This window comes from Chenopodium quinoa, unplaced genomic scaffold (assembly GCF_001683475.1).
Source record: "Chenopodium quinoa cultivar QQ74 unplaced genomic scaffold, ASM168347v1, whole genome shotgun sequence".
Taxonomy (NCBI): domain Eukaryota; kingdom Viridiplantae; phylum Streptophyta; class Magnoliopsida; order Caryophyllales; family Amaranthaceae; genus Chenopodium; species Chenopodium quinoa.
Window position 1 is genome coordinate 3,142,056 of NW_018744878.1, and position 27,056 is coordinate 3,169,111.

Here is a 27,056-nt window from a genome sequence, read left to right on the forward strand (position 1 = left end):
ACGGGAATGGTAAGGAATGCTTGGTCACTGGGTACAGTGATTCTGATTATGCAGCTGATGTGGATACCAGGAGGTCTGTGACTGGTTATGTGTTCACTTTGGGTGGTTCTGTGGTTAGTTGGAAGTCTACATTGCAGTCATCAGTTACGTTGTCAACTACTGAAGCTGAGTATATGGCTCTAACTTCTGCAGCTAAGGAGTCTATTTGGCTCAAAGGCCTAGTAGGTGAACTGGGTATTGCACAGGATTTTGCTACAGTGTATTGTGATAGTCTAAGTGCGATTTGCTTAGCTAAAGATCAAGTACACCATGATCGGACGAAGCACATTGATGTCAGGTATCATTTCTTACGTACTGACAAGAGGATTAAGGTGAAGAAGATTGGGACTGCTGACAACCCGGCTGATTTCTTCACTAAGCCTGTTCCGTTTAGCAAGTTTAAACATTGCTTAGACTTGCTAAATATTGATTACTACGTGATGTAGTAGGCCCTGAGGGGCGAAGTTGGGGAGCTCCTGGTGTAGGTGTGTTGGCCTTAAGGTGGAGCTTGCCCGGGGCTTGTGATGCAGGTGGAGCATTATGAGTTGTTATACTTGGAGACGAGTATGTGATGGGTCTTGGTTGAAGACTTATCGGGATGTATGGCTTATGCATGAGTCCTGCATCGGGTTTGGCTTGAGATGTTTTTTCACTATGTCTTGATGGGGTCGTTTGCTGACTACGAGTTCTCGTCAAGGTGGAGATTGTTGATAAGTATATTAGGTGACTCGTACTTCGTAGCTTTGTCCGCCCGATCGGGCGGACATTGCCCGGTCTGACCGGGCGGAAGAAGAAGAGGTGCCTGGCAAATTCGTTGAAGAAGCTGCTCTCGCGCCCGACCGGGCGAGCCTTCGCCCGACCGGGCGAGCCTTCGCCCGATCGGGCAGACCTTGCCCGGTTTGACCGGGCGGTGGGGGTTGGATACGTTGAAGCATTCGTATGGAGTTTTCTTCTCGCGCCCGATCGGGCAGACCTTGCCCGGTCTGACCGGGCGGTGAAGGAAAAATACGGAACGCGGATTTTGCGGTTTTAGGTTATCTTATTTTATTATCTTTTTGCCCAAGTATCTTTTAATTAGGGATTAATATAAAACCTCCCTAATATCAGTATTAGGGTCAAGAGAGACAGAGTGAGAGCCGTTCTTGAGAAATACAAGAATCATCTTTGTAATCTTTGCAGTTTATAGTGAAATCATTCGATCTCGGTGCCCGTGGACGTAGCTATCACATCGATAGTGAACCACGTAAATTCTTGGTGTTGTTCTTATTGTTTGCATTGAATTTCTTTATTGTTTTCTTGTTTGTTTTCGACCTTTGCTTCCGCTGTCGCACAACAATATCATTTGTACAAGATCTATTACGCAGACAGACACACCGATTCGTACATACGCTGATCCGTACTCCACTGATCAGTTTTCAAAGTTTCTTTAATATTTTATTGTTAATTAAAACACACAGGATGGTACATTTTATTGTTAATGCGATGATTAATAATTAAGCAGAGTATTTAATATCATAAGTGATGATCAACAATACCGACTCCACTGATCAGTTTTCAAAGTTTGTTTAATATTTTTCCTCTTTTTATGACCCATAATATTCCATATGAAGCGCAAACCATGTCCAAAGAGTATGACCATCATGAGCCATAGCCAGACCTCGACGGAATATTCCATAGCATCGACTAAGGCCGCTTTGTCCCCAAGCTCATTAGTAATGTACCCTATCGTGTAAAAGTAAGTAACTGCACTCGCAGTCACAGCAATCCACAAAGTAACCCTCAAAATGAACACATTGTGTTGCTAACTTGTACTAGATTGTATGAATCTTTATCGGTATCATATGACATTATGGACGTACCTGCCACATGACCTTTTTCATTATCCGTCCAAACGCTTCCGGGTGGATTAATTCCGTCTTGGAACGACAAGGTCGCGATACAAGATGCAACAACCATTAGAGCTGTGTTCTGCTCCTCCAACCATTTTTCGTCTTCGGTGCGCTTCAACACCTTTTTAGAACGTAATGCATGCTTCTCTCTAAGTAAGTTGTGAATGTTTTCATCAGCTTCTCTTAGTTTTTTATCTTCTTCTTTAGATTCATCTTTCGATTTATCTGCTTCAACTTCCTCCCTCTTCCTTCCGAATATTGTACACAAAGATTATGTTAATGTTTTCTTATCTCTAGAATCCTTCGCACTTTCTGTAAGATGAAAAATATCCTTCATCGTCCTGTTTTTCTTGTTCAAAGCATTTTTATCTATCTTGTCATCACCTTGATCTAGTAAAAACTTTAACATCTGCATCGTCACCAAATACAAATTTAAGAGAAGCCAAGGAAGGCAAATATGCAAGGGTTAACTCAATGTTATATCAATATTTGAAAATTTATATTAACAATGTCTAACAATATCTGCTAATAAGTTATAGATTTATAGAAGATGACCCAAATCCTGAGTCCCACTTTTTGTAGCATGCTTATGGGTACTTTTAGACACTCTAATAATTGAGACATGCGTTTTTTTTGTACTAATTCCGGTTCGTATTATATGCAATTTTGGATTATTTTATATCTCACAAATAATACACCAAAGTTGCATATACTTGAACCGGAGGTAGTAATTAAAACCATTATTGGCACGTGTTGCACCTCAATCTTTGAATCTATAGATAGGGTGTGCAAGCTACTAGTCGTGAAAGTTCAAGGGTCAAGGAACTCAAGATATAGTTCAGTGTACTATTGAGACCAATTTTATTTGCCTGTTAAATAAAACGAAATAGTAAAACCAGTTTGATAATAAAGGTCAAGGATGGACAGATCACGGATGGACTTGTGAACCAATCAATAGTTCTTGCAGTCGCCGATACGCTGCATTGTACATCCATTTTGCATGAAAGAACATAATATAGAAAAGTGAAGAACATATAACTATAATGAAAAGAACATACTATTAAAATGTAATGAACATATACCCTTTAGTGAAATGAACATATTTACACCAAAAAAAAGTGAAAAGAACATATGTTCATGTTCTTTGAATATCTGTATAATGTGCTTTTATTTGTGACATAATGCTCATTGCTTATTGTTAAATGTTATTTAAATTTTGTCTCCAAATTATAGTGGATATATATAAATAATTTTCATTACATAATATTATCATGTTCTTTATTAATATTACAAATGTTCTTTAAATTTAAAAAAAAAACATAAAACTGGATGTTCTTTACAAAACAGCTATATGTTCTTTATAAAACAGTTGTATGTTCTTTACAAAACATATACATGTTCATTCCACGTTTTTGTCTGTACCAAGCATGGTACAGTCGCCTGTACCTTAAAATTTTCACTTGTGAACTGATTATATTCATGATAGTATTATTAACTTAATAAAATAAACAATAATACGTAAAAGTCCAAAGAGAATTGAATGGTTAAAAATCTTATGGTACCTTAAATTCTTTGTAAGCCACAGCAAGGTGCAAGACTGTGTTGCCATCATTATCTCCGGAGTTAAGTAACTCAAGATCATATGTATCCTTAACCAATGCTTCCAAGGTGTCTACCTGACAATTTTTCACGCACAAATGTAAAATAGTCTCACCTTTCGTAGTCCGTTCCAAAGCAGCCTGACGCTTCTTTTTGAGAAGCTGTTTAAGCACTTCGGTATTACCATTTACAGCCGCGACATGAAGGGGCGTCATTCCATCTTGATCGTGCACGAAACACATGTTTGGTGCCACTTCGAGCAAGATTTCGATGATCTTTTCATTATCTTGCACGGCTGCCTTTGCTAGTCCCGCCCTTTCCTTCCCTGCGGCTGCAGCAGCAATATGATCTTGCGCGGCTGCCTTTGCTAGTCCCTCCCTTTCCTTCCCTGCAGCAGCAATATGATCTTGCCCGGCTGCCTCTGCTAGTCCTGCCCTTTCCTTTCTTGCAGCAGCAATATGTAGCGGTGTTGATCTTTTTATTTGATCAACCACCTCAGCCATTTCCGGCTTTACACTTAGAATTTTTTCTACGAATTTTAAGTGCCCCATTTTTACAGCAACATGTAATGGAGACTGCATGGCGATACATGATTTTTCAATTATGCATCGATCGAGAATAAATCGATCTTTTCTTAGCAACTCATTCAAGGCAGGGATGCTATTCTCAAGTGCGGCTTCATATAGGGTTGTAGCATGTGTTTGATGGGTTATTTCAATATTGTTTTCATTTCAAAATATGTGTGTTTTTTTTTTAAACAAAAAAATAATAATAATTAAAAAGCTGATAGTAAAACAAATTATTTCAATGGGTTTAATGAATACATACATACTTGTAGGCGCATTCTATATATAGTATCTCAAAAGTTGGTTATTGCGGAAGAGTATGGTATAATATATCAGTTCAAAAAGGTTAAAGGTAACAACCAATATAATAAGCTAGCTAAGGAAAGAATGAGAAACTTTGAAACACTACACTTAAGGAATATAATACTTGTAAGTAATTCCAATTGTACCCTACCACACTTATCAGTCCTTAACAATTGTAGATTTATTATCATCTCATGTCATATTTACCTTGAATTGTTGAAGTTAATTATTCAATACAATACAATATATATGTTGCAGCTTTAGTGAAGAGTTGAAGTTAATTATTCAATACAGTATATATGTTGCAGCTTTAGGCAATCATATGCAAACTCACAAAGCCATAGATTCTTTTTTTTTATATATATATATTTTTATAAAAGTATTCAATACAATATATATGTTGCACTTTAGGCAATCATATGCAAACTCACCAAGTCCTAGATTCTTTTTTTTTATATATATATATTTTATATATACAATATATATAATTTTAGAACAAGTGAAGTCTCTTAAAATTCCGTCTAAATGAAAGTGATGCGTAAAAATAAGTAAATAAATAAATTAAAACTGGGCATGCTGATAAATTATAATTCATTCCATGATCTTATTTTTAATAATATTTAAATTACTAACAAATTCCATCTACACCATGTTTTACTCTTTTCAATTCAACTTCCTAAAACTTAATGCCAATCATCAAACTGACACACTTAGAATAAAATGGACAAATTAAATTACCTCTTATAATCAATCATAATTTTTATTTTTATTTATTTTTATTTTTTTATTTTATTTTTGAAGTAGAGCCCATTGAATGCTGATGTATGCTTGCTTGATCACTTGCCAAGCATCTCATGTGATGTATGAGTAAAAGGCTGGAATTGAAGGACGACAACATGAGAATACACAAAAAGAAAATGTAATGAAGACAAGCTAAGATTAAGTACAGAAAATTCGATTAGTAAAGTGAGCAAAAGTAAACTTGTAAAATTTAATCTCACTCAATGAATTGGATTCATAACCTTGCCCTACATAATATTATAAGAAAACAGAGTAACTACTCCGTATGTTACATGATGTACGTCCGTAGCTAGTATAGGGTTTGACTTTGAACCCTACTTCACTCATGTTGGCTTTTTTTTTCAAAAAAAAATAAAATAAAATTGTTTCTTTGAATTACTTTGAATAGTAGCAAAAAAAAAAAAAAAAAAAAAAAAGGGACAAAGACCTTAGAGACTATTTGTTTAATATAACCGGCCTCTTTGACCCATTATTAATTAAAAAAAATAGAAAAAAAATGACCTTAGAGACTGGTTGTTTAAACAAGGGGTCTCTTTTAATTTCTAAAATAAAGCATCGAGCATAAAGCGGGAGTGATTGAGTGAATACTGCATTATTACTGCTACCATTTAAGAGACCTTTTATTTATAATAACAGATAGCTTTGATAGATTTTTTTTTTGGCCTACTGATGCATGTGCATCAGTGTGCACCAATGTAGCTCCGTCCCTGACCCTACCCATTTCTATTTTTCACATGTATGTTCTTTGTTTTCGAAAATGTAATTATTGTAATTAGATATATTGTTTCCGGTGAACTCTTCAGTGAGGGACTACTGATCACATGCATGGCCGAATTGCGCTCGGCCGCTCGGGTGTGTTAGGAAACAAACATAACTGCCTTGGGATATTGTTCGAGGAACTCACTCCGATCTGATAATCAAGTAAGTGGTTAAAATTTATTGAGAGAGTGTACTACGTACGTACTTTAGTGAGAGAAAGTACAAATTATCTAACCCCTTAATATTTTGTTGTTCTACAAATTAGACTATTTATATTATACGTTTCAGGTCAACATGAGTTATTCTTAGGAGTCCTTCTACTGTCTTATTCTAACTTAATTAGATCCCGGTGGTGAAAAGGTAGCTTGTCAAGGAAGCACCCATGCATAGGGCATAGGAAAGGCCAACATTAGTAGATAGATTAGCAAGAGTGATAGAATTTTGAACAACATTTTATTTCCCATGGAAAAAACATAAACATGACTAGATGATTAGATGAAGAAAATATAATCATAAGAAACTGAATTTGACAAACTTTTGCCGTGTAAGAGCATAGAAAAAAACTATGCCCTCACTTTGGGTATTCGAAAAATAAATAAATAAAAACTAAAAAAAATAAAATAAAAAAAACATATCCTTTAAACACATTATTGTATCTTTTCCCAATAATCTAAACATTAGGAAAATATGTATCTTTTCCCAAAACAAGTTTAATATGCGACCTCCTGTTATGACCTAATAGCTTCCATATGAAGCGCAAACCATGTCCCACGAGTATAATCAACATCAACCATAGCCAAATCTCAACAGAATACTCCAAAGCATCTTCTACTAACACCGCCTTTTCAAGAATCTCATTTGTTAGATACCCTATGGTGTAGAAGTAAGTTGTTGCACTCGCGGTTACAGCAATCCACAATGTAACCCTTAAAACAAACACGAAATATTTCTTGCAAGGAAGGCCGCTAATAAGGAGAAGAATGACACTTAGAGAAGACATGAGTCCAATCGTGTTACTAACTTGTATAATGCTATAGAAATCTCCATGTTTATCATACGCCATTATGGAAGTTCCTGCCTCGTGACCATCATTATCTTGCCATACGCCTCCAGGAGGATTCATTCCAACTTGAAACGATAAGGTTGCAATACAAGATGCAACCACCATTAGCGCTGTGTTTTGCTCCTCCAACCATTTTTCGTCTTTGCTACGTTTCAACACTTTTTTAGCTCGTGATACATGTTTTTCTTTAAATAAAATCTCGAGCATTTGATCAGCTTCTCTTAATTTTTCCTCTTCATCTTTTAAATCATCCTCATCAACTTCTTTTTTATTATCCATGTTAACGTTTTCAACCATAGATTCCTTGCTACAAATTTTAGTTTTCTCTAAAATATCCTTAATTGTTTGCCCTTTTTTGTTTATAGCATTTTTATGTATCTTGTCACCTTTTCCTAGTAGAAATTTTACCATCTGCATTGCCACCAAATACGAATTATTTAAGAGAAGGCATGCAAATGTGCAAGGGTTAGCTTAATTTTTAGATAGTATAATATAAAACTAAATAAGGATGTTGATGATTGGAGGACTTAATAAAAACACACGTATTAATATATTAATTTTGAAATATTTATAAATTTTTTTTTATTAATTTTTCTAATTAATTTACAAAATTCAGTTTTTATTATTACTAAAATTAAAAAAGTAATTCAAAAATTAATTATAAAAAAGAAAAAAACATTTTAAAAATAAGAATAAATATTTATAAATTTTGTACATAATAAATAAATAAATAATCAACCAATAAAAATTATTATAATAGTAGTCATTTTAAGGATAACTGCCATAAAATTATCAGAAGAATTAAGTAACCCGATGATATTCATGACAATATAACTTAACAAAAAAAAATTATGCTTGTATAACTTAGCGAAGTAAATTGTTGTTAGTATAACTTAGCAAAGTAAATTCATGGTAGTATAACTTAACAAATTAAACCAAAATATGTAGATACTTGAAGAGAATTATTGAAGTGTTAGATTTGATGTTACCTCGACTTCTTTGTAAGCCACGGCAAGGTGCAAGACAGTATTACCATCACTATCCTCGGAGTTAAGTAACTCAAGATCATACGTAATTTTAACCAATTCTTTTAGAGTCTCTAATTGACAATTTTTCACACACAAATGTAAAATAGTTTCACCTCTCGTTGTTCGTTCCAAAGCAGCCTGCCGCTTCTTCCGGAGAAACACCTTAAGCACGTTGATGTTACCATTTACAGCCGCGACATGAAGGGGCGTCATTCCATCTTGATCATGCACGAAACACATATTTGGTGCCGCGCTGAGCAAGCAGCGGACAATTCCTAACGGCTGTTTCGTTTGAGCGGCCGCAATGTGTAGTGGTGTTGATCTTTTTAATTGATCAACAACCTCGGCTAGTTCCGGACTTAGGCTTAGAATTTCTTTAACGAAATCTAAGTGCCCCTTTTTAATAGCTACATGTAACGGAGATTGCATAACGACACACGATTTTTCGATAATGCAACGATCTAGAATAAATTCATCGGTTTTTAGTAATTCACCCAAGGAAGTTTTATCTCCCTTAAGTGCGGCTTCATATAGTGTTGTAGGAAAAGATTGGCTGATTTCATCACTTTGTTTTTCCATTTTGAATTTTGGTTTATGAATTTAGAAAGTTGAAACAAATTGTTTCAAAGGGCTTATTGAAAATGTAATTGAACGCTTTCTATATATAGTATATGAAAAGTTGGTTATTGGGAAAGAGTATGAGATGTACAAAATGGATAAAGGTAACAGCGAATTTACTAAGCTAGTGAAGGAAAGAATGAGAAACTTTGTAAGACAGCGTAAGGATTATATTATGCTGCCACTATTAAACCTAACTTTGTAAGACTGCGTACGGATTATTTGCCGTAAAACAAAGCCGGTGGCCAGAATAAGGTTAAAGACCCTTCTTCACAAACTAAGTGGGATAAAACGACCTTTATTGCCACGTTTTTATAAACGGACCTTTGTCACAATGTGGACCATTTAATAGGAAATTTTCTAACAAATTGTCCTAATTAAAATCACGGTAGTATAATAAATGTAGTTCTACGACTAACAATATGAGTTAACTAGGTTAAAACCACGCAATGTAGTTTTCAATAATTATTCTAAAATTTTCACTACATTTAATTATGAAAATAAAAATTATTTGTATAAAATATTAATACTGCATACAAATAAATTTACCAAAATATATTTAGTTTTTATTAAAAAATAGTTATTATGAAAGAGCCTATATATTAGCCAAATAGGCGTTTTAAAATATGCATTAGACCATTTTCACCAACAAATTGGTATTTTACATAATATAACAATGAGTCTTGTATAAGTCGATTTTACTTTAATTTTATTGTAAGATGGTCTAATTTGTAATAAGTTTAATTATATTTAAATGTGTAATTTTAAATGGATTTATGATATAAAGGTTATTATGATTTATCTAACTCATTATAACTGATTTTTGTGTGTAAAATTTATATTAGAAATAGTTACTTTTGTATTATATAAGGGCAATAATAACTTTAAACAATTTTATAGAAACTTTAACCCGTCTTCAAATTTACAATAACTTATTGAATTCCGTCTTAATGAAAAATTTGTGATAATACAATTCGGGCATATCATTTTGACAACTTATGTATAGGGCCCATTGAATGATGATTGCTTGCCATTTTGACAAGCATCTCCTATGCTTGCACGTGAATTGAGTAAATTTGTATGATACCGACCATGTGATACGCGACGAAAAGAGCCAAGCTAAGAGTGATTAAAGAAAATTCGGATTACTAAAGTGAGTGAAAGCAGGCAAAATCTCACTCAATGGATTGGATTCGTAACTTGTCATGCATATGATGTAAGCATTACTTCGTCGCCTTTTGAAATACTTTGTATAAATTACACTACTATCTAAAATCTTAATTGATACTCTCAGTGTCGTATACTCGATTTGGGGCAAGACAACTACAACGGCAGCCCATGGCCCAAAGACCAAAAGCCCAAACCTCACGGGTTTCATGTTTGTGAGATTAAAAATAGTAACCCTTAGAAAATTGGAAAAATTACAAATTAAATAACAAAATTTTAATTATTGCACTATTCAGACCATTAACTATTGCATTATTAATACACTGATATAAGTAATCTCATATGATGCACAAATTTAATCATATAAGAATACACTTTACGTTCATTAAAAAAAAAAAAAAAGTATGCACTTAAATTTTCTTTAAATTTCCATTTCTATATTTGTGGAATTTTTATTTATTTTTATTATTTTTTTGCATTTCTATAATGATTACTACGAAGTATGTTTTAAGCTAAGACATTTTTTCTTAAAATTTGTGAATAAAATTATTAAAATGTATATGAAGCAAATCCAACAGAAAAATAGTAATGTAAGGAGTTAGTGTAAGAAAATGGAAGATTGATGATGTGTTTGAGTTTTTTGAAACCGAAGGTTAAAAGAATTTAAACAAATAAAATAAATAAAAAGGCATGATAATTTAAAAAATAAATCAATGTTGGAAAATACATGTTGATTAGTTATCTTTTATACACAAATTCTTATACGTGGTTAGCCACATGGTGTTGCCATTTCACGTAACCACATATAAAGAAATTAATTAAGTAATAGGGGGTCACGGAGATGAGAAAATGGGGATACCTTAACATATGTAGGTTACTTAAATGAGAAAAAAGAGTTACTCTCTTAAATAAGTGGAATTAATCTTTCATTTATAAAAAAAAAAAAAACAAAATAATAGGGGTTACTCGAATGAACAAATGAGGTTACTTATTTCTAAATTACTTGAATTTACTTTTATAATGAATTTGTGTTATTTTTATATACAACATTGAGTTACTCTTATGAAAAAAATGAAGTTATTCATACATATAAATGAAAATTACTCTTATAAACTAATATGGCCACATCGTGTGGCTACCAATATACTCCCTCCGTTTTTAAATACTTGCTTCACTTTCCTTTTCCGACTGTTTTTAAATACTTGCTCCATTTCCTTTTTTGGAAAGCCTTTACAATATTTAATTCATTTCTCATACTTAGTGGACCCAACATAATACTCTCTCTCCTCCTATTCTTCCACTACTTTTGTTTTTTACAATTTTTTATTTTCTCAACTACCCCACTACCTCCATATTTTATTACTTTCTCCAATTTATCCTAAAACTCCGCGCATGGAGAAATTGAGCAAGTATTTAAAAAAAGAGGGAGTACAAGACTAAATTACAATCACAATACTAAAGTTCTTGTGATTGTATACAATGTTATATACAATTCATACGATACTAAACCCCAAAATTTTTTATAAAAAACAGGATGGTACTTACATAATACTCGTAAATAACAAGGTGATAACATGAAAAAGTACATTTTATTGTCAATGGGAAGTACATAAGCTAGGTATTGTAGTAATTAATTGATCGACAATCTACGCATTATTAATATTTGGACAGTACCGCGACCTTTGCGCTCTTTCGAGAACTCCTCTAATCTTCCTCCTCTTTTTATGACCAATTGCCTTCCAAATTAAGCGCAACCCATGTCCAAATAGTATAACTAGCATTAACCATAGCCAAATTTCAACAGAATAGTCTAAAGCATCTTCGAGTAAGCCTGTTTTGTCGAAAATATCATTTGTGAGAAACCCTATCGTGTACAAGTAAGTTGTTGCACTCGCGGTTACAGCAATCCACAATGTAACCCTCAAGATGAACACAAAGAATCGCTTGCAAGGAAGGCCGCTAATAAGGAGAAGGATGACACTTAGCGATGACATAAGTCCAATTGTGTTGCTAACTTGTACAATATTGTATGAATCTTTATCTTTATCGTAAGACATTATTGATGTGCCTGCCTCGTGACCCTTATTATCATCTTGCCAAACGCCTCCGGGTGGATTAATTCCGACTTGGAAAGACAGGGTTGCAATACAAGATGCTACAACCATTAGGGCTGTGTTCTGTTGCTCCAACCATTTTTCGTCCTCGCTGCGTTTCAGCACCTTTTTAGCCCGTGATGCATGTTTAGCTTTAAGTAATTTCTCGATCTTTGTATCAGCATCGCTAACCTCATCGGTTTTAATATCCTTAGATACCTCCCTACATTTAGTAAGCTCGAAAATATCCATTATTGTTTGGTGTTTTTTGTTCATTGCATTTTTATCTATCTTGTCACCTTTCCCTAGTAAAAATTCTACCATCTGCACCGTCACGAAATACAAAATTGAGAAAAGGCATGCGTAGATGTATAATGTATGTATTGCATGCTAGAACTCGTAAAAAACAAAATTTACATGTATGAGTTTTACTTAATAATAATTGGTATAAAAATAATGCAAAAGTCAAAATTATGCAATTATTTAGATACGGAGAAAGTAGGTCCATAGTTTTACCTTTTGTTATAATACATGTGTGTACGATTTTTATTGGTTGACAATTTAATAAAATTTTCATCATTTAGGATCTTGTCTAATGTGTACGTATATAATTTCAAAATAATGTACTACCTTCGTTAACGGTTATTTGCAACATTTGCCATTTTTGGTTGCTACCTATTATGTGCAACATTTATTTTTCTTTCCACTTATAGCAACCTTTTGCCAATTAAATGACCATATTACCCTTACTTAAACAACTTTGACATCTAATTAAATCACTAACTTAATTTAACTCTTTACCTAATGAATCTGATTATTGTAAATCATTTTCACCTAAAATCATTCATCTTCATCAAATCATTTATTCCCGTCAAAAAATAAAAAATCAAATTATTCATCTGCCTCACCAAGTCACCATTCATTTCCATCAAAACCATTCATCTCCCTCCCCCTTTTTCAATTTCATCAAAATAATTCATCTTCATTAAAATCATTCATCTCTCTCAACCCTTTAATTTCATCAAAATCATTCATCCTTTGGGTTCGTGTGGTCGTGGGTTCAAATTTGTGGAATTGCGTTCGTCTAGTTCGTGGGTCCGAGTTCGTGGGGATGGTTTTTAGGGGTTTCAGTTCTAGTTCGTGGGAGTGGCGTAAGTTTCTTGGGGATGGGTTTCAGATCTGGTTTGTAGGGGGGGCGTGAGTTTCGTGGGGGTGGTTTTAGATTCGATCAAGTCTCATTTTGAGGTGGTTTCTTGGGTTGTGGTGGTTTTGTGTGGTTTGTGGTGGTTATGGGTGGGTTCGTGGAGGTTTTCTGGGTTTTTATGTGTTCGTGGTGGTTTGCTGGGTTCGTGGTTGGATTTTGGTGTTTCTGGCTGGTTCGTGGTTGGGTTCCGACGGTTTGGGTTCTGAGTGTCGACGGTTCTGGTGGTTGTCGATGGTGGTCTGGTGGTTGTCGGTGATTGTTCTGGTTTTGGGTTTATGTGGTTATGGATTTTTTTTTTTTTTTTTTTTAAGAGGTAGGATTAATACTTTACCAAGTGCCCTTAGTTTTTAATAATCATCCTTTAAAAGTTTTGCCTAGGAGTCCGTGCTACCCTCCTTGTTGCAAATAACTGTTAACGGAGGTAGTATTTTTTTTTTTTTTTTATAATTATTACAGATATAGAGTTAAAGATCGATGTTTTATGATCAAAAGGCATGTATTATTGGACACAATGTAAAATGTAACATTAAAAAAGAAAGCCTTAAAGAGAAATGAAGTGCTAGATTCAATGTTACCTTGACCTCTTTGTAAGCCACAGCAAGGTGCAAGACAGTATTGCCATCACTATCTTGGGAGTTAAGTAACTCAAGATCATACGTAATTTCGACCAATGCTTTCAATGTTTCTACCTGACAATTTTTAACGCACAAATGTAAGATAGTTTCACCTCTCGTAGTTCGTTCCAAAGCAGCCTGACGCTTCTTCTCGAGAAACTCTATAAGCACTTCGGTGTTCCCATTTACAGCCGCGACATGAAGGGGCGTCATTCCATCTTGATCGTGCACGAAACACATGTTTGGTGCCGTTTTCAGCAAGATGTCGATGATGTTTTCATCATGATCGTGCACGGCTGGCTCCGCTAGTCCCGCCCCCTCTTTCCTTGCAGCTGCAATGTGTAGTGGTGATGATCTTTTTAATTGATCAACCACCTCCGCCAGTTCTGGCTTTAGCCTTAGAATTTCTTTAACGAAATCTAAGTGCCCCTTTTTAACAGCTACATGTAACGGAGATTGCATAAAGATACATGATTTTTCAATGATGCATCGATCGAGAATAAATTCATCGTTTTTTAGCAACTCACCTAAGGAAGTTTTATCCCCCTTAAGTGCGGCTTCATATAGTGTTGTAGCATAAGATTGGCTTATATCATGTTGTTTTTCCATTTTGAATTGCGTGGTTTATGAATTTAGAAACAAATTGGCTTAGAATGAATACTTGTACATTTTGTAGGCTTTATAAATATAGCACTTTAGAAATTGGTTTTTTGGAAAGAGTATGATATATTATATCAATACAAAAAGGATAAAGGTAATAATCAATATATTAAGCTAAGCTAGTTAAGAAAAGAATGAGAAACTTTGTCACTAGAAGAATATTATTAGACTTGCAACCTAATCAAAACTATTCGAGAATCTAAAAATTTAAGAATTCGATCGCATCAACTGATCCAAATTTTAGGATATTTGACCCGAGTTTTCATTTCGAATTGGATAAGAAAAAATGGATATCGGATGCACATTTGGATAGTGATTTTCAAACTTTCGGATATCTGAGACAATCATATTTAAAATATAAAGGCTGAAATAGTGATTTATATGAAGTTTTGAAGTATAAAATTTTAAAATGTCATGTTTTATAAACTTATTACAGTATTCTTAAAATATTGTCTTTTATTTTTCAAAAATATATTGTACAACTTAACAATAAAAAAACGATAACATTATATTAGTGAAATTTAGAATATAATCACAAACCATTTTAATTAATATTGGATATCCGAAACATCTTATTGTAATGATATTCATACTATCTCCATTTCTTATTATATGCAACATAAGAATATTTTATGTCTCACTAATATTACCCCTTTATTGTGAATAATTCAATAAAAAACGGAGATAGTAATAGTATAATCAAGGATATTTCTATTGAATCTTTGCATTGACAAACATGATAAAATAAACTTGCCAACTAATTCAAAAAAAATAATAATAATAATGTAGGAAGTATCGTTTTGACAACTAATTAATCAGTTGTGAGGGCTTATTAAATGATGCATTGATGCGAATGAGTGATTGCTTGACTACTTGTAATTTTGTAAATAGACTTGATTATTGGATATCATAGCTTAATGACAATACAGTCAGAGTGAAGGTTAAAGAGCCCTTAATAGACAAGATCTTTATTGAGTAGGGTTAATATAAGACCAAAATATTTGCCGAATTTAATAGACTAAGAAAAAAGATGATATAAAATTATTACATAAAATTATCACATTCGTCATATATATATTTAATTATGTGCTTGTTCTATATTCATTTTAATTATTAGTTTATTGACCCATCTATTATCAACTCGCTATTGGCCATATAAAATATGTTCCCCTTTAACCCAATCCGCAGCAGACCTGGCCAATACAAGGTCTACTTGCCAAGCATCTCCTATTCTTTTATGTGAAGTGTGAGTAAAAAGGTGGAAGGGCGCTAACAGTACGTGATTCACAAAAGGATAATGTAACGATGACAAGCTAAGATTAATTAAAGAAAATTCGATCAGCAAAGTGAGTGAAAGTAGGCAAATGAATATAATCTCAAGTCTCACTCAACGAATTGGATTCATCCTATACGCACTTTCGAATTAAACCACTCGTATACATTACACTTTCCAAATGGGCTTTCAAAAGTTCTTTTGCTTTGTTTCATTATAATATCCCCATATTTCCATTTTTTTTAAAAATTAATAAACAAATTAAAACACACTAAAATTAATAGACACATTAAAGATAAACCTCTTTCCATTTCCATCTCCTCTTTCCTAAGCCCTAATATAACTTCCCTCGATGAATTTTTTAAAGGGAATTCCATCGAATTTTAAATCTATAAAAAGCCTAATTCTTTGTTTCCTTAAACAAAAAATTACGTAAAAATGTTGATTCGTCCTTTTGAGAAGAATTTGTCTCCCTCAAACTAAAGGATACGCTCAATTGATGATGGATGGATCAGCCTCAATGACGCATTTTCAACCATTATTTTTTTTTTTACCTACCATTATATTATTAGAAAACATAACAAGTTGTTTTTCTAGTCTGAATAAATGAGTTTTTTTTTTATTTTTTTATTTTTTTTTATTTTTAAAATGAGCTACATATTTTGTTTAGCCTTGTTAGTTTACCAATAAATGAGCTTTAACCAAATTAAACTTGTTCATAGCTATTTACAAGTGCACGAGCACATACCTTTAATATCCTTAAGATAATTGTTGCAATATTTGAATAACATCCACCGGTGAAGGAAACATTAAGAAAGCAATTGAACAGCCCATTTGCATTTTAGTTTGGCTAAGTAAGAAAAACAAAAATTACGAGTAAAAGTTTAGCATGATACTAATTAAGAATTGCAAGTAAAACATGATACATATAAAGCATACATAAAGTAGAGCTAATTGAGAAGAAAGTGACTCATAAATGACAACTATTATACATTGTTGCTAGAACTAGAGTTACCAGCAGTGGTTGATAACCTTGGAAAAGACCTCTTACAAAACTTTTTAAGTGACTGCCTGAAAGTCTAACTGGCTAATACAAGAGGGGGGGTGAATTGTATTTGAGGTGAAATCTAAAAACTTTTGCGGAATTTAACTAAATGAAATAATGACGAGAGAAGATATAGGCTTTTCTAAATTTCCACTATGTAATCAAACTCTTTACAAGTGAAGATTCAAACCCGTTAACAAGTTCCACAAACTAGGAACTTGTTCCCAACTCTCACAGAAGCCTTCAGCAACGAAGCTTCCTTGACCTCACTTTACAAACTCACAATCCCAACCCCTAAGTACTTGAATACAATATGTGATTACAAATACCTATTGCACTCAAGAATATAAGAAGGATAATAACTCTCTTTATGTTATTAGATGGCTACTGGAATTTTTATGCTTAAGAGTTATATCTTTCTGAGATAGTTTGCATGAGTATTTATAGAGAAGGCTTAGTCATTAACCTCCACTATAATCACGTCCACATGCCAACAACCCACTAACAACTTGTGGAGTTATCTTGACAGATGGTAATCATGAAGAGGTTTCCTAGCCTTATCTAATTAGTCCACTATCTTAAACAACTTGATAATCATTAGCCGTATAAAGATTTTCACACAGAAAAACCGCTTGCTATCCTTATCAAATATTTGTTTAAAAAGATTATCAAAAGTTTGTTTAAAAAGATTTTATTTGAAAAGATAAATTTATTATTTATTAAAACAACTAGATAATTATCTTCGATAATTATCTTTATTAAAACTTTTACAAATTATCTTTTCTTTAAGAAATTATCTTTTAAAACTAACTTTTATTCCAGTAGTCTTTTTAACATAAGTCATTGAGTTCCTTTCCGACTTTATAATATTGAGTGCTCACAATTAAAACTAGAACGTGAGATTTGCACGAGGCTTTTTAGAGAATGCTACTCCGCATCCAAGTTCCTACTCCGGAACGAACTTTGCTTGAATCCTTTATTCACCAAAGACTCAAAACATTCATTAGTCGAGTTTGTCAATTTGTCCATCAAAACCAAAAGGCTCAACAAATTCCCCCTTTTTGATGATGACAAACATTGACAAACTTAGGTAAATAAAATCATCCAGGCATGCAACAAAAATTTAAAGTAAGGCATGAAAACAAAAAAAAACAATTAAAGAACTTAGAAAAATATTAAAAAGTTTTTTTTTTTTTTTTTTTTTTTTTTTTTTTTTTTTTTTAAAAAAAAAAAAAACTGAGCAAAAGAAAAATTAACAAAGACTTTAAAAACTGAACTTAGCAAAAGTTTGTACCTTCGATGTGTGAGTTCCTTGGTAAACACTTTAGCCGCCATGAAGTTTGTCTTTTCCCCCTTTTGGCATTATCAAAAGATTGAAAAAAAACATTTTGCTATACTCCCACTAGACTACGTAGGGAATAGTGAGCTCAAATAATGCAAGGCAAAAATAAGTTAGGTACCAAATTATCAGCAAACACACACAATCATATGAAAAATACGAGCCAAGTTCCGATTTAGGAAATAGAAGAGGAACATAGAGAATGTAGCAAAGGATAAAGGCGTACAAACCAAAGTTCAGAGAGATTAAACAAAACCAAAATAAAATTGTTCAACATATGAAATTAGAATAAGTGCAATCAAGGATTTAAGAGGCTGCATTGGTAGGATCAAGGGTTGGATTTGTGGGATCAATAGAGTCTTCCTCGACTTCCTCAAAGGCTACTTTGTTGATAGTTTCCAAGATCTCCTTGTTGCCTTCACTAAACTTGCCTTCAGCCTGTGCAAGCTTTGCCTCCACGCCTGCAAATCCGGTTGCTTGAGATTCTGCCAGAGCCTGCACCTGGCCTTTAAGAGAAAGCAATTCCGAGGCCATTTCCTCCAGTTTCTTGCTCACCAGAGTAGTCAACTTCTCCATATCTGCTTTAACCTGTTGAAAATCATAAACAAACACACGAGTTCCAGAGAAAGCAGCAAAGCCAGTAGGCTGAAATGGAGGAGGAGAAGGTGAATGAGGAGGCTGCCTAGTAGATGAGACAGGAATAGAAGAGGGTTCAATGGCAAAGGGGACTTGGGTAGGTTTGAAGGTGGGATCAGATTTGTCTGAGGAGCTGATGGTTTCTACAGTCACAGGGTGTGTAGTAGAAAGGGCAGGCTTGACCACATTCCTCTTACTTCTTCTAAGGCCCCCTGTAAACACAGGAATGACAGGTGGTCCAGCTGTGCTCTCAGAGTCTGTGGTATGTTCCCCCTCACTTTGATCAGTTCCCTGCCCCTCATGTGAGTCAGATTTTCGAGCTTCCCCCTCAGAAACTTCCTTATGTTCCCCCTCAGAATCTTCCTGTTTTTCTCCTTGCACATCTCAAACTCACTGCTCATTAAATCAGCAAAGTACTTGCACAAGGATTCATTAGTTGCACCAAAAATAATATCATCAACATAAATTTGTACAATTAATAAATGAGTTCCTTTTGATTTTAAGAACAAAGTTTTGTCAACTTTTCCTCTTTTAAAATCATTTTGTAAAAGGAATTTTGAAAGTCTTTCATACCATGCTCTTGGAGCTTGTTTTAATCCATACAGTGCTTTATCGAGCTTAAAAACATGGTTAGGAAAGTTTGGATCCTCAAATCCAGGTGGTTGTTCAACATAGACGTCTTCCTTTAAAAAAACCATTTAAAAAAGCACATTTGACGTCCATTTGATAAAGTTTAAAACCCATAAATGCAGCAAATGCAATTAAAATACGAATTGCTTCTAATCTAGCTACAGGAGCAAAAGTCTCCTCAAAATCGATACCTTCCTGCTGATTGTAGCCTTTAACAACCAATCTTGCCTTGTTCCTTACAATTGTGCCATGTTCATCTAGCTTATTCCTGTATACCCATTTGAGACCAATAACCTTTTGATTCGTTGGTTTAGGTTCAAGATGCCACACTTTGTTTCTTTCGAATTCATTTAATTCCTCTTGCATGGCAACAATCCAATCAGCATCTTCCAAAGCTTCTTTGTGATTTCGAGGTTCCAGTGTTGATAGGAAGGCATTGAATGCACAAAAGTTTCTCAGTTGGGATCTCGTCTGAGTTCCCTTGCTTAGGTCACTTATAATTTTATCCAGGGGGTGTGACCTTTGATGTTTCCATGGCTTTGGTTGGAATGATTGAGCTGGTATAAAAGTGTTATTTTGAGTTGCTCTTTCTTCCATTTCTTCATGGTGTTCTGCTTCTGCATTTGCTTCGCCTTCTGTATTTTCTGTTTCTTCTGTATTTTGATCAGAGGCTTCAGTATTGTTTGGAACTTCAGTAGGTTCCTTATCAGCATTTTCAGTAATTCGAACAGGCTGCTTTTTGGGAGTTAATTCTTCATCTTGGTCTGTTGAACGAGTGAGACCAATTTCGAAATCTCCATCTTCATATTCCTGTACACATTCATAATTATTAGTTTCATCAAAAATCACATGTATACTTTCTTCTACACACATAGTCCTCTTATTGTAAACTCTATAAGCTTTACTATTAGATGCATATCCTAAAAAGACTGCTTCATCACTCCTTTCATCAAATTTTCCAAGATTTCTTTTATCATTATTGTGAACAAAACACTTGCATCCAAAAGCTCTTAAATGAGCAATATTAGGTTTTCTCCCTTTTAACAATTCATAAGGTGTCTTGTCCAACATTGGTCTGAGCATGGCTCGGTTGACGATATAGCATGCTGTGTTGACGGCTTCTGCCCAAAAATTCCTTGGAAGCCCACTTGCTATTAGCATTGTTCTTGCCATGTCTTCCAATGTTCGGTTCTTCCTCTCAACCACACCATTTTGTTGTGGTGTTCTTGGCGCTGAGAAATTGTGACTTATTCCCTGTTCTCTGCAAAATTCATCAAACTTGGAATTTTCGAATTCCGTACCATGGTCAGTTCTCATATGAATAAGTTGATTACCTATTGATTTTTGTGTCTTTTTCAAGAAAGTCATAAACATATCAAAAGTTTCATCTTTACTATGTAAGAATATGACCCATGTAAATCTAGAATAATCATCCACAAGAACTAAGACATATCTTTTTCCACTTCTACTTTGAATTCTAACGGGGCCACACAAATCCATATGAATGAGTTCCAATGGTTTTGTGGTGCTTACCATTTTCTTTGATTTAAATGATGATCGAACATGCTTTCCTTTGATGCAGGCTTCACAAATTTTGTCATTTAGGAATTTGATAGAAGGTAATCCGATTACCAAGTCCTTTGACCTTAATTTGTCAAGCAATGAAAGACTAGCATGTCCAAAACGTTTATGCCATAGAAGTGGATCATCCTCAATAACACTTAAACAAGATAGATTGTATTTTGGAACTTTGTTAAGGTCCACGGTATATGTGTTCCCTTTACGAGTTCCTTCCAAAACGATTTTACCAGTGTTATTGTTGATGATTTTGCATTTTTCAGAAGAAAAGCTTACAGAGTTTCCTTTATCACAAAACTGAGAAATACTGAGTAGATTATGCTTCAAACCCTTGACTAAAAATACATTGTCAATTGCATGGGAACTTGACCTTCCTACTTTGCCAACAGCAACAATGTTGCCTTTCTTATTGTCTCCAAAGGTCACTGTTCCTCCTGTATAGGCCGTCAGTGAGAGAAATCTGGATTCATCTCCTGTCATGTGCTTAGAACAACCGCTATCGAGGTACCACTGGTTGTTCCCCCTCACTGCGACCTGCAAAAGAAATTAAGGGTTAGTAGCAGGAACCCTTTCATTCATGGGTTCCTGTGTTGACACATTTAAATCAGATTTCTTCTGCCAAACATAGTTCACATTCTTATTGTACAGATTTGCTTTCTTAGTACATTCTTCACTGCGATGTTCCTTTTTACCACAAAAAGAACAAACGGTCTCACTAGGTAAGTTCACATATTTCTTTTTCTTTCCAGTGGACTTCTTCTTATGAACATAGCCTAGACCTTCTGTTCTTTTTGTCTGAGCTTCCTTTACCCACTTGGGAACACCCGTGCTTGCTGTATTTTTACTTTTTCTTGCAATTTCTAGGTCCTTTTCTAGTTTCTCATTTTTATCATTGGTTTCCTTTATCTCTTTCTTAACATGCTCTAGTTCATTATTAAACATGATTAAAGGAACTTCAGTAGACCTGCAAGAATCAATGTTAGTACACAACATTTTATATTGAGTCAATTCAATATTCAGCATGATATTCTCACTCTTGACTCTTTCAAGGGATTCTTTTAGCATAATATTTTTATCTAACAATTCAAAGAATCTGCCTTGAACATCATTTCTTAAGCTATTCAGATACTTAACATGATCTCTACAAATTCCAGTTGCCTTTTCGGCTTGCCTTAGTTTTGCACATAATTCTTTATATTCATCTAAGGTTTCTAACAATAAAGAGATTAATTTATCCTTTGAGAGAGATTTCAAATAACTAGGTTGAATGACTACCTCATCATCATGCTTTGCCATTAGACAGAGATTGGCTACTTCATCGTCTGTGTGTTCCTGTTCCTCTTCTTCGGAACTTGATTCTCCCCACGTGGAAATCATTGCTTTCCTGAAATTTGTTTTAGAAAAGTTAGGCTTGGAATTTCTGCTTTGATCAGCTTCTTTTCCCTTGCCTTTCTCAGATTCCCATAATGGACACTCTTTGATGAAGTGGTTGGTGCTTCCACATTTGTGACAAGAAGACTTGGCTTTGGGTTCCTGATTTCTTTTACTGTATCCTTTCTTCTTGTCTAAAAACTTGTTGTTACGGTAGAATTTTTTCAGCCTTCTCACCAACATTGCAGCTTCTTCTTCATCGATGTCAGACTTCTCTTCGGATTCTTCATTAGCTCTTAATGCTAGCCCTTGACTTTTGACAGTCTCCTGAGTCCGATTGTTCGACTGGATCTCGTGAGTAATGAGGGAACCCGCAAGCTGTTCCAGATTGAACTTGGTGAAGTCTTTTGATTCCTGCACCGCTGCAACCTTTGCTCTCCATCTGTCATTGTCTGGAAGACTTCTTAAGACTTTTCTGACCTGCTCATCTATAGGAATTATCTTACCAAGACACGTTAGTTCGTTAGTAATACTTTTAAATCGAGTAAACATGTCTTTAATGGATTCTTTGTTTCCCATTTCAAAGCGCTCATACTGAGATAAAAGAATATCTATTTTGGAACGTTTAACATCTGACGTTCCTTCATGTGTAACTTCCAGAAGATCCCAAATTTCCTTTGCGGATTTGCACCCTTTGACACGAGTATGTTCATCGGGTCCAAGTCCCCAAATTAGAAACTTTTTGGCAGTAGCATTCATTTCTAATTTTTCGAAATCAGTTTTTTCATATTCATCCATAGGTTTAGGGATTACCTCATTGTTAGCATTCGTTTTCGTAATTTCGTAATCTCCTACTTGTATAATCCGCCATACCTGATAATTCTCTGCTTGGATGAAGATTTCCATCTTATCCTTCCAATAAGGATAATATTTGCCGTTGAAGTATGGAGGCCTTTGAATGGATGTACTCCCGAATTCCTTTTCCTCTGTGTAAGCCATTTTCCCAGGAACTTACTCAACAGGGTTGCCTGCGTGCTCTGAGTTCCCGCTCTGATACCAACTGAAAGTCTAACTGGCTAATACAAGAGGGGGGGTGAATTGTATTTGAGGTGAAATCTAAAAACTTTTGCGGAATTTAACTAAATGAAATAATGACGAGAGAAGATATAGGCTTTTCTAAATTTCCACTATGTAATCAAACTCTTTACAAGTGAAGATTCAAACCCGTTAACAAGTTCCACAAACTAGGAACTTGTTCCCAACTCTCACAGAAGCCTTCAGCAACGAAGCTTCCTTGACCTCACTTTACAAACTCACAATCCCAACCCCTAAGTACTTGAATACAATATGTGATTACAAATACCTATTGCACTCAAGAATATAAGAAGGATAATAACTCTCTTTATGTTATTAGATGGCTACTGGAATTTTTATGCTTAAGAGTTATATCTTTCTGAGATAGTTTGCATGAGTATTTATAGAGAAGGCTTAGTCATTAACCTCCACTATAATCACGTCCACATGCCAACAACCCACTAACAACTTGTGGAGTTATCTTGACAGATGGTAATCATGAAGAGGTTTCCTAGCCTTATCTAATTAGTCCACTATCTTAAACAACTTGATAATCATTAGCCGTATAAAGATTTTCACACAGAAAAACCGCTTGCTATCCTTATCAAATATTTGTTTAAAAAGATTATCAAAAGTTTGTTTAAAAAGATTTTATTTGAAAAGATAAATTTATTATTTATTAAAACAACTAGATAATTATCTTCGATAATTATCTTTATTAAAACTTTTACAAATTATCTTTTCTTTAAGAAATTATCTTTTAAAACTAACTTTTATTCCAGTAGTCTTTTTAACATAAGTCATTGAGTTCCTTTCCGACTTTATAATATTGAGTGCTCACAATTAAAACTAGAACGTGAGATTTGCACGAGGCTTTTTAGAGAATGCTACTCCGCATCCAAGTTCCTACTCCGGAACGAACTTTGCTTGAATCCTTTATTCACCAAAGACTCAAAACATTCATTAGTCGAGTTTGTCAATTTGTCCATCAAAACCAAAAGGCTCAACACTGCCTCCTTTCCCAACCAATCAAGTTAAGTATGAATCGCACAACATGTCCAAAGAGCATGATTCCTATCAACCATAACCAAGCTTGGATATAAAACTCCAATGAATTCCAAACTCCTTCGTTTCCATCATAGGTAAGAATATCCACAGCAAAGTAATAGGTAAATGTTGTTGCCGTCACAGAAATCCACAACGTTATCCTCAAAATAAACAAGAAATGTCGCTTACATGTAAACCCGCTTATAAGGAGAAGAATCACACTTAGTGATGACATTAGTCCTATTGCGTTGCTGGTCTTGCCTTGGCACGCTTAAGATATTGCCTAACATTCCAATTTTTTGATTTCTTTTGATTTTGCTCTGTCACAATATCAACGGCAGTCATTTTGTTTTTGTTTATAACATTTTTGTTTAGCCCTGGGCACCTTGTTGCTAAAAATTCGACCTTCTGCAAGTCAATCAAGTGAATATGTACAAAGTGTTAAAGAACTAACTCAACCAAAAATTTAAGCGAATGATTAAAGCCCACAATTGATTATATACTCTATCACATTCCTTCACATAATAAATTTCTGCATTCGACTCACTTGATAAAATTATGTGCCAATGCAATATTTTGGAGGGAGTATCATCTATAAACCAGACTTGACTTGACTTGACCAAAGATTGAAAAATCATACTTCCTCCTACCTAATTAATTTACATAGTTTGGCTTTTTGCATTACTGTATTCATTTAGGTTATTTTAGATTTTAACACCTGCTAAAAACCCGAAAATGGTTTTTAACACCTCCAAAAAAAAAATTGATTTTAAAACCACCCAAATTTCAATAAAATTGGGTATTACCACCACGTAACTGATTCCGTTTACAAATCCGTTAAGTAGGGCCATATAGACACGTGTCGCTTTGTTATTGGCCAAAAAATAAAAAAATAATAAAAAAATTAAAAACAAAAAATAAAAAATAAAAATTTTTAAAAAAAATATAAAAAAAAAATAATAAAAACCTAAAACTACCCAAGCCACCCCAGCCCCACACACCGCGCCACCGAAAATGGGGAAAGGGAAGGGGTGGGGTGCGTAGGTGGAGGAAAGGGTGGTGGGGTGGGGTCACCGGCGTCGGGCGGTTCACTGGGACGCCGGAAGGGGGTGGGTTTGGGGACGCCGATGGTGGCGCAGTGGGTGGGCCTGGGATAGTTTTAGGTTTTTAATTTTTTTTTAAAATTTTTTTTAATTTTTTTTAAACAAATAAAATAGTGACACGTGTCACTGTGGACCATATTTAATGGAATTTTTTAACGGAAACCGTTAAGTGGTGGTAATACCGATTTTTTGAAAATTTGTATGGTGTTAATACTCATTTTTTTTTTGGAGGTGTTAAAAACCATTTTCGTGTTTTTAGCAGGTGTTAAAATCTAATAAAACCATTCATTTATCAACTTAAATTGTACATAATTTATCCTAAATAGAAAACTCAAATGTTAATATGTAATTAAAATGTTGATACATTAGTATTAATACATATTTTCTTAATAACAACTTTTTATGTATTTATTTGTTAATCGTCAAACTTAAAGTTGGAATGTGCGTGTATTTGGTCAAATTATGCCAGTTAATTCACACGAAAAAGTTTGAACTTTGATCCTATTCACTTCACCTTAAAATATAGGAAATTTTAACATTTACTACCACTAAAAACACCATGTTTCACATTTGCTACCTGCTAATTTATTTATTTATTTATATTTTTTTTACTTTACTACCACCTAAAACAGAGTTTGTAAGAAATCACTACCACATGCCTTATTCTGTAACTATTTCCGTTAGTGGGGTCGACTCCACCGTTCAGCCACCCCTCCAGCCACCTTTGAGCCATCGAAATTGACCCTTCTCCCCTTTTCCCCCACCGAAATTGGCCCCCCTCCCCGTTCCTGTAATACCCCGTATTTTTAAGCTACTTAATTATTATTAAACTATGGATTTTTTCGAAATATTCTATTACACAAAAATATTTATATGATAAACAAAAACTAAGTTAGTGTATTATTGATAAAAGTATTAAACCTTGGGTGTACCGCTGATAAACAAAAACTAAGTTGGTGTATCATTATTAAAAGCCCGAACCTTGGGTGTACCATTGATAATTTCCCTAAATTCTTTTTTTTTTTAATCATAGTGGAAAGAGATAATAAAGTAAGCTAGGGTAGGGTCCCCAAAATGACATGCCACAATGGATTGGATTCGAATCGTATCGATGAAATTTTACATGCATCCACCATCCAATCTGCTTCACCTGTATCTACTTGTCACCACATATCATACGCATATATCCATCCATTTATCATTTGAAAGGGTGAAATGGGTGCATCAGGTAATTAATGGGTGGGAAATACGGAGTATAAATTAACGTGAAAAAAAATCACAGTTATTTACACGATGTAAATTTTATGAGCAAAGTGGGCTACAACACCTCAAAATATGGCTTAGGTGTACTAAGCACTTGAACTTTGTGTAGCCAAAACATCACCAAATATAGTGTTTTTAGGTGCGTTGTCTGCCTTAAATAAAAATTTTAAATTTCCAACCACTTATTTCACCAACTAATTTTCAATATATGTATGTTTACCAAAGTATTTCTACTCTAGATAAAATGTGATCACATTGACTGAATAGATTATTTTTTTTTTAAAAAAAGAAAAA

General features: G+C 34.1%; 3 protein-coding genes across 3 annotated transcripts; all 3 read right to left on the bottom strand.

Annotated features, from left to right (window-relative positions):
* Positions 1 to 1,389: 1,389 nt before the first annotated feature.
* LOC110705307 (ankyrin repeat-containing protein At5g02620-like) lies at positions 1,390 to 4,321 on the bottom strand. The gene is made up of 2 exons (XM_021883143.1): positions 3,491 to 4,321; positions 1,390 to 2,337 (listed from the first exon to the last, which is right to left on the bottom strand). The coding sequence occupies exons 1-2, from the start codon at positions 4,106 to 4,108 to the stop codon at positions 2,200 to 2,202; spliced, it is 756 nt and encodes a 251-aa protein (XP_021738835.1). The 5' UTR covers positions 4,109 to 4,321; the 3' UTR covers positions 1,390 to 2,199.
* A 2,044-nt stretch (positions 4,322 to 6,365) lies between these two features.
* On the bottom strand, positions 6,366 to 8,675 carry LOC110705308 (ankyrin repeat-containing protein BDA1-like). The gene is made up of 2 exons (XM_021883144.1): positions 8,009 to 8,675; positions 6,366 to 7,430 (listed from the first exon to the last, which is right to left on the bottom strand). Exons 1-2 carry the CDS (start codon positions 8,624 to 8,626, stop codon positions 6,627 to 6,629), a joined length of 1,422 nt encoding a protein of 473 aa, XP_021738836.1. The 5' UTR covers positions 8,627 to 8,675; the 3' UTR covers positions 6,366 to 6,626.
* A 2,727-nt stretch (positions 8,676 to 11,402) lies between these two features.
* LOC110705551 (ankyrin repeat-containing protein ITN1-like) lies at positions 11,403 to 14,449 on the bottom strand. The gene is made up of 2 exons (XM_021883441.1): positions 13,705 to 14,449; positions 11,403 to 12,249 (listed from the first exon to the last, which is right to left on the bottom strand). Exons 1-2 carry the CDS (start codon positions 14,350 to 14,352, stop codon positions 11,479 to 11,481), a joined length of 1,419 nt encoding a protein of 472 aa, XP_021739133.1. The 5' UTR covers positions 14,353 to 14,449; the 3' UTR covers positions 11,403 to 11,478.
* Positions 14,450 to 27,056: the final 12,607 nt, after the last annotated feature.

Bases quoted from the DNA above. Each gene is read 5' to 3' on its own strand.
- LOC110705307 (XM_021883143.1), bottom strand. From the start codon at position 4,108: ATGCAGTCTCCATTACATGTTGCTGTAAAAATGGGGCACTTAAAATTC. The intron at 2,338-3,490 runs GTACCATAAGAT...GTGACGATGCAG, and splicing joins TGGCTTACAAAGAATTTAAG to ATGTTAAAGTTTTTACTAGA.
- LOC110705308 (XM_021883144.1), bottom strand. From the start codon at position 8,626: ATGGAAAAACAAAGTGATGAAATCAGCCAATCTTTTCCTACAACACTA. The intron at 7,431-8,008 runs GTAACATCAAAT...GTGGCAATGCAG, and splicing joins TGGCTTACAAAGAAGTCGAG to ATGGTAAAATTTCTACTAGG.
- LOC110705551 (XM_021883441.1), bottom strand. From the start codon at position 14,352: ATGGAAAAACAACATGATATAAGCCAATCTTATGCTACAACACTATAT. The intron at 12,250-13,704 runs GTAACATTGAAT...GTGACGGTGCAG, and splicing joins TGGCTTACAAAGAGGTCAAG to ATGGTAGAATTTTTACTAGG.